We start from the raw sequence: 13,321 nt of genomic DNA, 5'->3' as shown, positions 1-13,321 counted from the left end.
GGCTCACAACTATCTGTAATGGGATCTGATGCCCTCTTCTAGTGTGTTTGAAGACAGCTGCAGTGTACTCATTAAAAAAAAAAACTTAAAAAAATGTTTACGGTCATAAATTATAAATCACACAAGGAAATGAACTGAGAGAGAGAGAGGTGGCAGGTTTCTTTGAAGGCCTGAGTCCCACAAGTATGGGTGTTCACGGGGCACCCCAGCCTCACCCCTCCACCCCTGCTAGCTTCTAAGTCTTTCCATTCAGCTTGGAACGTCTTTCTGTTAGGAGAGGTAGATGGAATACTTCCCCAAACCAATGAGGAAGGTGCTTTGGGGGAGCCTGGATGTGATAGTCTGTAATGTAAAATGGAATTTTGCCCTGTCAAGGTGTGTGGATTAGCCCTAGTCTTATAATAAAAAATAAATAAATAAATAATGCAAAGTCACTGGAGGGAATAAGGGCAGAGAGTGCTGTCTCACGCCCCTGCTTTCATCCCCCACTTGGGAGCCTGGGCTGTGAGGAGGATGTCTGAGATGTGAATGCCCTGGCTGTTTTCTCTTCCTGCAGAGGAAAAGCATCTACACCTTCTAATCAACAATGCGGGCGTGATGATGTGCCCCTACTCGAAGACTGCAGACGGCTTTGAGATGCACATTGGTGTCAACCACCTGGGTGAGAAGTCTGTCTCCAACCAAAGCCATGGGGAACCGAGAACTCAGAAAATTCAAGGATCAGGTTGAGCCTTATCTGTGGCATCATTGGAGCTCAGGGCTATAATTAACCATGCATGCATAGTAAATAGTTAAGAACTGCCTGAAAGATGAAGGCTAATCCTGAGGCTTGCTTCAGGTTCTGCCTACACACACACACACACACACACACACACACACACACACACACACACGCGTATGTATATATGTATGTATAAAGATTTGTTTTTATTTACGTGTATGTATATATGTATGTATAAAGATTTGTTTTTATTTACGTGTATGTCTGTATGCTACATGTATGTATGTGTCTGCAGAAGCTGAAAGCCAAGTATCAGATCTTCTGGAGCTGGAGTTGTGGGTAGATGTGGCCTTCCACATATGATTACTAGGAAACAAACTTGGGTCCTCTGGAAGAACAGCACACACTCTTAACTGCTGAGCCATCGCTCCAACTTTTCTCCCTACTTTTTAAATCTGTAATTCAGATTTGGCTTTTATTGCAAGTATAGTTGAATAGCTTGATTAGACAGAGGGCTGTGTTGCTAGTCTTAACAATTGATCTTTATAGTTAGCAACAGGTAGAGGCCATGTGTTCTCCATGTTCCTTTGAGGGTTAAGGTTTCTCTTAGACTACCTCCAACTCGTGATTTTCTTGCCTCAGCCTCCTGAGTGCTAAGATTACACATGTGTGCTAATGTTTGCTCTTAAACAGTGATGGTAAAACAGGATTCATATCCTTAGCCCAAACATGTCTCGTATAAGGACGTCTTCTATCTTTGGCTGCTTCTTGTTCCTAAAATCCCCTCTGAACCTGTTCTCTAACTCATAATGAGAAGTTGTTGTGGTGGACCTCATTCCCGAGTACATACTCTCTCTCTCTCTCTCTCTCTCTCCCCCTCTCCCCCCTCCCTCCCTCCCTCCCTCCTTCCCAGAAGTGATCTCGGTTTATCACGCTCCTTCTTATCTGCACATGGGTGCTGAACAACCCTGATAATCCTACTTCCTCTCAACAGGTCACTTCCTCCTGACCCATTTGCTGCTAGAAAAGCTGAAGGAGTCAGCCCCATCAAGGATAGTCAACTTGTCTTCTTTGGGACACCATCTGGGTAGGATCCACTTCCATAACCTGCAGGGTGAGAAGTTCTACAGTGCGAGTCTCGCGTACTGCCACAGCAAACTAGCCAACATTCTCTTCACTAAGGAGCTGGCCAGGAGGCTGAAAGGTGAGTGGGCGTGAGCAGTGTGAGAGACAGGAGACAGTAAGAATAGCAGAAAGCCACAGGACAGGGTGCTTCCCAGAGCCCATCCCCTGCACAGACCTGCTTCCATGAGTCTAACTGGGTATGCTTTTAGTAAGTAGCCCCCAATGACTATTGGAGGTGGCTGGCTAGGGACAGGGGAACTCTGACTCCGAGGTCTTGGCCTCACTGCTCACTGCAGCACTACTGCATGTTACTGAGATTTCCAAGATTCAGTCCCTCCTAGGTAAAGTGAGAACTGCTTACAGCTTGTGGTCATAATCCATTCAGTCCTCACAAGCAAGTCAGGGTTTTTCACTCCTTGTGACAAGTGAAGTGTTACTTAATAACAGACATTGTATGAAACATGTACTGGGAGTGATAGACAGGGGAGGGGGCATCTCTCTAATAGCAAAAGGTCAAGCAAGGGAGAGATGGTTTAGCAGGTCAGAGCACTTGCTTTTATAAAGACTCAGGTTCAATTCTCAGCATCCACATGGTGGCTCACCCATCTGCAGTTCTAGTTCCAGGAGATTCTATACCTTCGTCTGACCTCCTGGGGTATACTATGACACACACATGCAGGCAACGTTGTCATAACTATAAAATAAATATTTTTTTAAAGAAAAGAAAGATCAAATTTAAGGGAAAAATATGCTTGAGAAAGGGAATTTTTAGTCATGAGTAAACAGAGGTCGTTAGCATTGTCTGCTGTGTATTTCTAATAAAGAGAAAGGGAATCTAGGGCAGGCAGTGCTTAGGAGTTGAGCCAGACAGAACCGAAGCTCAAGGAGTCAGGAGCAAGAGCCCCACTGTTGAAACAGGGCGATCAAACCACAAGGACAGCTACAGAAGTTGCAAGATGAGAAGAAGGAAGCCAGTGGTCATCTCAGACCCGGTGTCCAGTCTGTGCTAGGGCAAGGTATCCCTTATCGGTTCAGGACAGTTAAGAAGAAAATGTTGTAAGAACTACCAAAGTGTGGGTGAAGAAGCTAAGAAGATGCAGAGGTAGAGAGATGTATCCATTGTGAGAGTTAGGGAAAAACAGTAAGGGGGCCCTGGCAGTTGGGTTCATTAAGTGGGAAATAGTGGTATGCATAATACAGGAACCCTGATGTGCAGGAAGATTGACCATCCGTCCCACAGACATGCATCCCATGTCCTACCATGGGTCTGGGGATGAATTACAGGATGAGGCAGGTTCAGGGACTTCTTGATTTGCTTCACAGCTCTGAGGGAAAGAGAGGTTAACAGGTGTTTAACAGCCGGCACATGAAGTTTCTCTAGTTGTATATCACATTCACTTTATGACATTCAAATAGTTTAGAAGTACATAGAACTAAAGACAGAAAGCCTCTGTTAGTCCCCCAGCCTGAGCCCGGAGCTAGCAGGGGCTGGAGCAAGAGGGAGAAGGGAAGGGGAAAAGGAAATTCCCCCATCCTTCAAATTACCACTGTCATCAGCTGACAGTCACCTTCCTATGCATTTGCTTCTGTGTATTCCTCATAGACAGAATACAACTCTAATAAGATCTCTGTGATCTTTCCATGTAATGTGTTACTGCTATTCAAAGGAGCCGTTGCCCATAACTCCAGCTCTAGGGGATCTTCTGGCCTCTGCATGCACCCCACACATGGCATACATACACAGAGACACACATAGTGTTGATAAGCACATTAGTCCCAGCACTTGGGAAGCAGAGGCAGTCAGATCTCTATGAGTTCCAGGCCAGCTTGGTCTACAGAGCCAGTTTCAGGACAACCAAGGTCACACAAAGTACCCCTATCTCAAAAAAACAAAACAAAACACCCCGAACAAACAAAATTGTATGGTGGGAGTTTAATGCACTGTGAGAATTCTGAGGTTTGGTATCAGGGTAGAAAGTGATGACTAAGGAAACGAGTTACAGCACCTGGAGATTTAAGAACATTGGAAGAGGCATGGGGTCATGGAAGGCAGTGGAAAAGAAGCCTGAGAGGGAGGGATGAGGATGGCCAACAATGCAAAGGGCTGCTGAGAGGCTGGGACTTGGCTCTCCTACCCTAGTGCAGCGGCAAGCCTGTCTCTTAGGAGCCTAGTTCCTGAGTCTGCAGTGTGTATAAATTGCAGTGAGTAGGTGCGTGTGATATAGATGCTCGCCGGGAGCAGAGATCGTCTGTGGGTGTCATAAGTGTCGTCACATGCTTTGCTCTCTTTGTCTAGTTGTTAAATCAAATCTTGTCTTCCTTCTTGGCATGTCCCCTGCCTGCCCCAGGCTCTGGAGTGACAACATATTCTGTACACCCTGGCACAGTCCATTCTGAATTGACGCGGCACTCCTCTATTATGAGATGGCTTTGGCAACTTTTCTTCATTTTCATCAAGACCCCTCAAGAGGGAGCTCAGACGAGCCTGTACTGTGCCCTGACAGAAGGTCTCGAGAGCCTAAGTGGCAGTCATTTCAGGTATGAGGGTATCTGTCTTTGAAATGAGTTGTTACTGCTTTGGGGAAATAACTTGGGGTTTGTTTGATCTGGTATATGCGTTTTTGTAAAATGTGTATTTCCCAGAGTCGGAGAGTTGGCTGGGCTAGCACAGGCTGCTCTTCCAGAGGGCCTGGGTTCCATTCTCAGCACCAGTTACAACTGTGTGTAACTCTAGTCCCAGGGAATCTGACCTTCCCTTCTGGCCACTGTGGGTACCAGGCATATACATGGTTCATAGACATACACTGCACATAAATACTCGTACATATAAAGTAATAACAATAGATTAAAAAAATTTTAAAGATTTATTTATTTATTTATTTATTTTATGTAAGTACACTGTAGCTGCCTTCAGACACTCCAGAAGAGGGCGCCAGATCTTGTTACGGATGGTTGTGAGCCACTGTGTGGTTGCTGGGAATTGAACTCAGGACCTTCGGAAGAACAGTCAGTGCTCTTAACCGCTGAGCCATCTCTCTAGCCCCAGATTAAAAATTTTAAGGTATATTTCCTAAAATAGCTTTTGTCGTTTAATAAAAGAATTTACCTGTTCACACTTTTTTTAGTACCCGCTAGCTTTGATTTTATTTTTATACCATCTTTTATAGTAATAATTATGGTTTTTTTTTCAGCTTTTGTTCTCTCATGTCAATCCTGTTTTCTTCCCTTTTTGTACCCCAACTTCTTCTTTTTAAAAAAAGATTTATTTATTTTATGTATTTGAGTGCACTGTAGCTGTCTTCAGACACACCAGAAGAAGGCATTGGGTCCCTGTAGGTGCTGGGAATTGAACTCAGGACTCTAGAAGAGCAGCCAGTGTTCTTAACGGCTGAGCCATCTCTCCAGCCCCTCTATTTTGTTTTTAATCTGTATTTATCTATTATCTTCACAATTGAAATAGAACCAATCGAGTCCCTTGTTATCTTAGTTAGGGTTTTACTGCTGTGAACAGACACCATGACCAAGGCAAGTCTTATAAAAAACAACATTTACTTGGGGCTGGCTTATAAGTTCAGAGGTTCAGTCCATTATCATCAAGGTGGGAGCATGGCAGTATCCAGGCAGGCATAGCACAGGCAGAGCTGAGAGTTCTACGTCTTCATCCAAAGGCTGCTAGTGGAAGACTGACTTCCAGGCAACTGGGGTGAGAGTCTTAAGCCCACACCCACNGTGACACACCTATTCCAACCAGGCCACACCTCCAGATGGTGCCACTCCCTGGTCCAAGAATATACAAACCATCACACTTGTATTTTATTTTATTATTTTCTCAGTGCTGGGGATGGACCCTGAGGCCTCTTGGGGCAAGTTCTATCACTGCCGAGTCCCCTGCCTAAGTTTTGGTTTTTTGGGTGTGTTGTATGCATGTTTGTATGCATGAAGGCTTGCATGTGTGCCTGTCCATGGGGAAGCCAGAGGATAACTTCAGGCACCATCCACCTTTTGAAGGGGGTAGGACACAGAGAATGACAAGATTTCTTATCTTTGGCTTGAGACATGCCAAGAGAGCTAGACTCCCTGGCCAGTGTGTCGCAGGAACCCACCTGTCTCAGTCCCCTGCCCTGGGATTACAGGTTTGTGCCACCACATCTGGCTTATAACGTGCATCCTCATGTTTGCAAAGCATGCCCTTTACCCACTAAACTAATCTCCCAGCCCTGTTATCTATCTACTTTTATATTTATCTTTTGAGACATGGTCTTGCTGCATAGCCCAAACTGATCCCAAACTCACAATCTGCCTGCCTCTGCCTCAATTTTTATTGTAGAATAAATAGCATATTAACCCCATATTCACCCACTGTCCAGTTTAAGCTGCCATAACTCATGGCCAAACATGTCCCATTCCCATCCTTAAGCCTGTCACCATATTTTTATAAAGAAAATCATGTGTCACATAAGTTCAAACTTATATTTTATCCCCACCTTCAAGATATTGTTGGTATTTTATAGACAAGACTGTGGGTAGAGTTAGAGTGGAAAGATGAATAAACATACTGTGGGTAGCATTAGAGTGGAAAGATGAATAATAGCGTTAGATTGGAAAGATGAATAAACAGATGACAAAGGGTTAATAATGCCAGCCTGGTGGAGGAGTCATAGAAGTTAGTGCAGCAGAGAAATAGAATCTGATCTGATCTCTGCTTTGGGAGAAACAAAAAAGGAATAAAAAATTTTAATTAATTAATTTATTTATTAATGATTGAATAAGTAACCCCAAAAGATACAGAGTTCCTGGTTTCAAGCAATGACAACTGGAATGAAAAGGCAGCTTCCATGAGTGAGGCCTGCCTGACTTCTTAGTGGATGCCTAGTTGAGTGTGGGGCTGAAAGAGGATTTGGTAACCCGGTTTCACATCTGTGGAACCTGGTTGTTGATGAGAACAGGAAGGGAAATGCAGAATGGGGAAAGAATGCATGCAACTTAAGGATCTTGAATTCCAAAGCAGTGGGCATGAAGTCTGGCAAACAAGCAAGAGGAAAGTGTACTGCAGTGTTAGTGCAGACTGGGAATGTCAGTGGCCAGCCAGCTGTCTGACATACCTCGAGGGGAACTGTTTTGGGAGTGTGGAGACACCAACTGTCTTGAACCTTAGTTCCATTGTTTCCCATCCACTCTTCAAAGAGGACAAGTTGATTGGGAGGGTAAATTTGCTATTGCCAAAAGAATAAAAATTAAACAGATATTCAGTTGTAGTGACCTAAGACTATATAATTGTCTAGTATGTGATATCTGCATGCATACAAGTTGTGTATCGAATAGTTGGAAATAAAGATCTGAACTTCAAAAACTATATAAAGTATAAAAGCACTGTACACTAGACACATAACACTGTGTGTTGGAATGATTGTATTTTATTGTTTTATTCTTTTGAGTCAAGGTCTTACTAGGCCTTCACTGTCCTAGAACTTGCTCTGTAGACTAGGTTGACCTCAAACAGATTCACCTGCTTCTGCATCCCAGGGTGCTGGGAAGAAAGGTGTGCACCACCACACTGGCCTCAGATCGATCGATCTTTCTTCCTCTCTCTTTCTTTCTCTCTCTCTCTCCCTTTCTCCCTTTCTCCCTTTCTCTCTCTCTTTCTTTCTTTCTTTCTTTCTTTCTTTCTTTCTTTCTTTCTTTCTTTCTTTCTTTTTTTCTTTCTTTCGGAGACATGGTCTCATGCTGGTTTCAAGCTCAATCTCTAGTTGAGGCTGGCTTTGAACTCCTAATCCTCCTGCCTCTTAATTCCCAAATGCTCAGATGCGTGACTCTTTAGGAAATTTTCTTATGCTGTGAATATTAATTTTTACTTCATTTTGAAGGTCTAGCAGCAGTCATGTAGATAGGTATCTAGAGATGAATTTGAAGCCTGTTCTGATAGAGAGAAGCCTTGACTATTTTAGTAGCTATTCCCTTTGCCTGCTCCTACTAACCTACTTTCTGTCTCTATGGATTTGCCTACTCTCCATGTTCATATAAGTGGAATCATAACTAGAATTTCTTGTGGTTTCTTTCACCTACCTTAATGTTTTCAAGTTTCATTCATGTGAAAGTATATTTCACCTTTTAGTTAAAAACAATATTTCATTGTATGTTCATATCATCATATACCATGCATAAAATGAACATACCATTTTGCTTTCTGGCTATTTAAATAATACTGTTATGAACATTCATTTAATATTTATTTTACTATTGTTTGGCTTATTCCATTCTGGTTTTGGAAACAAGGCTGGCCTGGAACTTGTGCCAGTTATTGCACCTCAGCTTCCCAAGTGCTGGGATTATAGCTGTGAGCTGCAGTGTCTGGCTGTGGGTTTTGTTTTGTGCTGTTATGTGTTTGTTTTTGAGATCAGTTGTCACTCTGTATCTCAGCTGGCTTTGAATTTGCAAAGTAACCCAGGTGGGCCTTTTGATCCTCCTGCTTCTGCCTCTTGAATACTGGGATTAAAGACTTACACCATCATACTTGACCCACATGGGAATTTTTGTATGGAAATTCCTTAATGATCTATAGAGGAATCTCTGAGCCATTCGGCAACTTCATGTTTAATTGTAGAGGAACTACCAGGCTTTTCCAAGTATCTGTCCCATTTTGCATTCCCACCAGCAGTGTGTGAAGGCTTAGGTTTCTCCAGCCTATGGACAGCACCTTCCTTCCTTCTAGTCTTAGCCATCCTAGCATATATGAAATTGCAGCTTATCCTTTTCATTTTCCTGCTAATGTTGTTGAGCATTTTTGTGTGCTTTGTTCATTTGTGCATCTTTATTGGAGAATTGTCTTTTCAGCTCTTCTGCCATTTTTAAAATTAGGTTTTGCTTTTTATTGTTCAGTGTTCTTTATAGGCTAGATACAAGTCCTTTATCAGATATATGATTTGCAAATATATCTTTATATTCTGTGGATTATCATCCCATCTTTTTTGATGGTATCCTTTAAAGCTCAAACACGTTTCTAGCATGCATGTATGTGCATGTGCGCATGTGTGCGCTTGTGCATGTGTTGCTGGGACTGAACCCAGAGCTTCTGCCACTGAGCTCTATCCCTAACCCAAGTGTCTAATTTTAATGTTGATGAAGTCCAATTTATCATGTTTGCTTGTCAGTTGGACTTTTGGTGTCGTATCCAGGGATCTACTGCCTTACTTGAGGTCATAAGGACATACTACGGTACTATCTTTCCTTCTAACCATTTTAAAGCTTTATCATTACAGTGAGAGCTAAGATCCATTCAAGTTAATTTTTTAATGTGATTGATACACTGGAAAGGCCCATGTTAGTTACTTTCCTTCTTGCTGAGACCAATTAGCTGACAAGAGGGAGGAGCAGTCAGTTCAGAGGAGTGTAGGTCCTGCAGAACAACCCAGATGTCTCATTCACCTGTGGCCAGCCATGTGAGTTGAGAGAATTTCTGATTCTCTTTATATTTATGCTGGGGAGGAAGTCTTGTCAGTAAAGCTTTTGAACCTCCTATAACTATGGGACTGAAGACAAAGTTGCTTACACATGGTATTATGAGGAGGTCAGCAGTCCTTAGAGGAGACCTTTCTTGTGGGAGGCTGCCTTGTGCAGAGCCCTACCTTCCCCTCCTTAGACACTGGTATACCTCCATCCACTGTGACAGCCATAAATGTAGTCAGACATTGCCAAGTTTCCTCAGGAGGGATCCCACCATATTTGAGAACCACTGCCCTGGAGCACAAAGCGGGGACAAAGGACAAGGAAAATCCCAGTATGAGTACTAGAGGGGAGAGGGGGTTGCTCGAGTCGGTAAACACTTGGGGTTTGTCCAGAGTTACTCTTCTTATGTTCCCACCAGCATTTCTTGCAAGATCATGGGATGAACTGATTCTCATGTAGCTAGCACATCTGATATTCAGACCTTAGTTCACTTGCTAGCATCCACAGAAAAGTCAAGTGCATTGATATACACCTGTGATCCCAGGACAAGGGAGGCAGAGACAGGAAGATCTTTGAGGCTTGCTGGCTAGCCAGTCTAGCTGAATTGGTGACCTCTGGTTCACTGAGAGACCCTGCCCTAAAAGGAAGGTGGAGAGTTAATGAGGAAGGCATGTGCTGTCAACATCTGCCTTCCTTACACATGAATACACGTGTGCACATGTGCACACATGAACATGAATGTATACATGCTGATGTGTACATACACATGCATGCACAAAATGTACTAGATGCAGAGAGTATAAGATGAATAAAAGAGAATTGTCCTTGAAAGAAGTTTCTGGGCTGGTGAGATGGCTCAGTGGGTAAGAGCACCCGACTGCTCTTCTAGAGGTCCAGAGTTCAAATCCCAGCAACCACATGGTGGCTCACAACCATCCATAACGAGATCTGGCGCCCTCTTCTGGAGTGTCTGAAGACAGCTACAGTGTACTTACATATAATCAATAAATAAATCTTTTAAAAAAAAAAAAAAGTTTCTAGGTGGTGCAGAGTTTGGATGCCTGTCCTGCAGAGTTATGGCAATGTAGAGAAGGATTCTGAGAATACCTCTCTGTGGCTCGAATGTGTCCCCAACACAACAGTGTGGAGAATGAAAATCATCAAGCTCATGGAATATTGTTGCCATTATTACTGAGTGGGCTTGGTATTAAAAAGTGATTTCCCTCATTCTCACTTTTACACTTTTTGTTCTTCCTCTCCCTTTTTCACTGTGCCCCCATGTGCTAGGACTTAAGTGGGCCAGGCAGTCAGTACTCAACCACTGCGGTAGCTCCCCATCCTTCTTCACTCCTGTAACAATGCCTTCTGCAGCCAATGTGAACAGCAGGATGTTAGCCACAGGTCAATGTCCAAGGCCTTGAAGGGTAACCTTTGACCTCATTTGAAGTAAATGGACCTGTACAGGTGTCTGGGCGACACTGATATAGCTAAGCATATACACAGACCACATTTTATAGCAAAGCATTCTGATCAGAGATAGTTGAGTGAGAAGATAGAAATATTTTCTTGAGGGAAAGACTGGAGAATAGTCTGGCTGTGGTGGCATGTGCCTATAACCCCAGCATTTGAGAGGAGGGAGTCATGGCAAAAGGATCATGATGTTGAGGCCAGGCTTGGCCAACAGAGCAAGTGGTCCAAGCCAGCCTGGGCTACATAGAGAGATGCAAATAAATAAAAGGATCAGCAAATGAAGAAATAGGATAGCATTGTTCTGTAAAGTATCTGGGGGACCTGTGAGCTCTAGATTGTTTTCCTAGCATATTCTTTATATTAGGCAAAGAGAAAATGCCATTCTTGACCCTGTGTTTCAAGTCTCTTTGTATCCCTTCCAGTGATTGCCAGTTGGCATGGGTCTCTTACCAAGGTCGCAATGAGATAATAGCCAGGCGGCTGTGGAATGTCAGCTGTGACCTGCTGGGCCTCCCAGTGGATTGGTAAGTGGTGGTTTGGACTCAAAAGAAGATTGGAGGAGATGATGATTATCCTTCAAAGTGGCCAAAACCTTGAACCCGAAGAGCAAAGAACTTCAAGCCTTTCCTGCTTGGCATCCAGTTAATCCCAGTACACTGCCAGGTTCCTCTAAACCCCTTGAGTTTGTATTGACTTATTTTGTTCCTGCTCCTGCCAGAGTTTCTAGTGGCGTCACTAAGACAGAGGACCTTCATGTGACCTATACAGCTCCTAGTTTCCTTTGGAAACTCCACCTAACCAGGAGCATGAAAGCCCTATGAAGACTGGTGCATGACAGTGTGGATTAGATGGAGCTCCTCCGAGCCAACCATCCTTTCCTTGAAGAACTCCATTGTAACCTCAGCTGAACCTCAGGAGTCCTGTGACCTGGCTCAAGAGCAGGGCTTTGTGGTCCCAACATCTGGATACTTAAGAAAAGTTTTTACTAAATCTGGCAGTCTGAAGCTTTTGCTTCTGAGACACTTTTCTATGTCCAGACCACTGAAGCGCTTCCTTCTCTAAGAAATTTGTGGGATTTGAAGGGCAGAGATAAAAATAAAGCCAAACCTCATCTTCCCGCTGTTTCTCAGCCTAGTAAGGAGGTAATGGAAGGAACGGTATGAGACGATAGGTCACTGGGGTCAGTTACTGACCCCAGACCCACAGAGGCCTCTTTTTTGTGCCTTAGTTTCTCTTAGGAAACTAGAAAAGGAAAGGCCTTCTCATTGTCATTGTGTCGATTTTGTGTGTCTTCTTGTGCATTCATGCAGTTGGATATGTTTCTACAAAATTCACAATAGCCACAAAGGAAAAGTCCTTCATCAGATTGTAGTGTAGACAAATTACCAGAGATGGGACAAATCACTGTGGAGTCTTTGAGTACAGTTGCAAAGCGAGGGAGACACTATCTGTGTTGTAATAGGTCACTGAGAAGCACAGATGCCGCAGGGAAGAAGTTTAAAAGAAAAATCCTAGGAGGTGACATGTGATAATGAAGGGGTCAGCTGAGGATCTAAAACCATAACGGAAAGGCAGTAATAGACAGCTACAGAAAGGCACACTGTCTTAATCACCAGTCAGAGTGACAGGAAAATGTCCAAAGCACAAGAGTAAAATATTTCTCTATTCAGAAATGTTATCCTAAGGATTGGTAATTATAGTCAGTTCATAATCTTACAGAGCATTTTTTTACATTAGCTTAACAAGATGTCCATTTCAGGAGTGTGTATGGAGAGATTCGATGGCTTAGTAATGCCTGCTGTTCCAGAGAACCCTGGTTCAATTACTAGGACCCACATGGCCACCACAACCATCTATAACCTCAGTTATAGAGGATCTAGAGGATCAGACAGCCTCATCTACCTCCACAGGCCCTGCAGGAATGTGGTGCATAGATATACATGCAGGCACACATACAAATAATTTTGTAAAAAAAAAAAAAAATCAATTTTGACTTTGCGGGGTATGCTCTCCTGAAATGTGTGAGGTCCCTGGGCTTGATCCCAGCACTGCAAAAGAAAGTAGAGATAGCCTCAATTTACTACGATTCTGCTTTATTTGGAGAGCTTTTATCAAAAGCAATGCAGACCCAGGGTGTCAGGAACCCCTCATGTTCCCATCACTGGCTTGGAGGATGCTATTCTAAGGGAGTTTGCCATTTCCTTGGGCTGACAATTATATTTTAAGCTTGAATATGTAAGACTGACAGGACCACAATCTTTAACTTCTAACATTTGTAAATTAATAATTTTATGGGTTCTGACCAATAAACTTATTTTAAAATTAGTTTATGGGGATATTGGAAAACTTTTGACAATGCAGTGGTTAATTAAAATAATATTTTACTTAATTTATATCCACTTGTCAATGAAAATAAAGGTTCTTTTCAATTACCTTGTTTTTAATTCCAGATTATAACTGTTAGAATTAAATGAAAGTACTTGTAGCTTAAAGAAAACACAGTTACACAGTTATTTCCCATTCTATTGGATGCCTGTGTCCCAGAATCACTATAGTACACCT

At 43.0% G+C, this 13,321-nt stretch overlaps 1 protein-coding gene across 3 annotated transcripts in view; it reads left to right on the top strand.

The window, feature by feature from the left end:
* The window catches only part of Rdh11 (retinol dehydrogenase 11), an 18,785-nt gene extending 5,701 nt beyond the window's left edge, over positions 1 to 13,084 (top strand). For all 3 annotated transcript variants that reach the window (XM_021179204.1, XM_021179205.2, XM_021179206.2), the window contains exons 4-7: positions 557 to 661; positions 1,716 to 1,925; positions 4,195 to 4,384; positions 11,182 to 13,084. In XM_021179204.1, coding sequence (XP_021034863.1) covers positions 557 to 661; positions 1,716 to 1,925; positions 4,195 to 4,384; positions 11,182 to 11,287 — 611 coding nt within the window. In that variant the 3' untranslated portion in view covers positions 11,288 to 13,084. The remainder of the gene's footprint in view (positions 1 to 556; positions 662 to 1,715; positions 1,926 to 4,194; positions 4,385 to 11,181) is intronic.
* Positions 13,085 to 13,321: the final 237 nt, after the last annotated feature.

The sequence above is a fragment of the Mus caroli genome, chromosome 12 (assembly GCF_900094665.2).
Source record: "Mus caroli chromosome 12, CAROLI_EIJ_v1.1, whole genome shotgun sequence".
Classification (NCBI taxonomy): domain Eukaryota; kingdom Metazoa; phylum Chordata; class Mammalia; order Rodentia; family Muridae; genus Mus; species Mus caroli.
The sequence above is the reverse complement of the archived record's forward strand: the minus strand, read 5'-3'. Positions and strand labels throughout refer to the sequence as shown.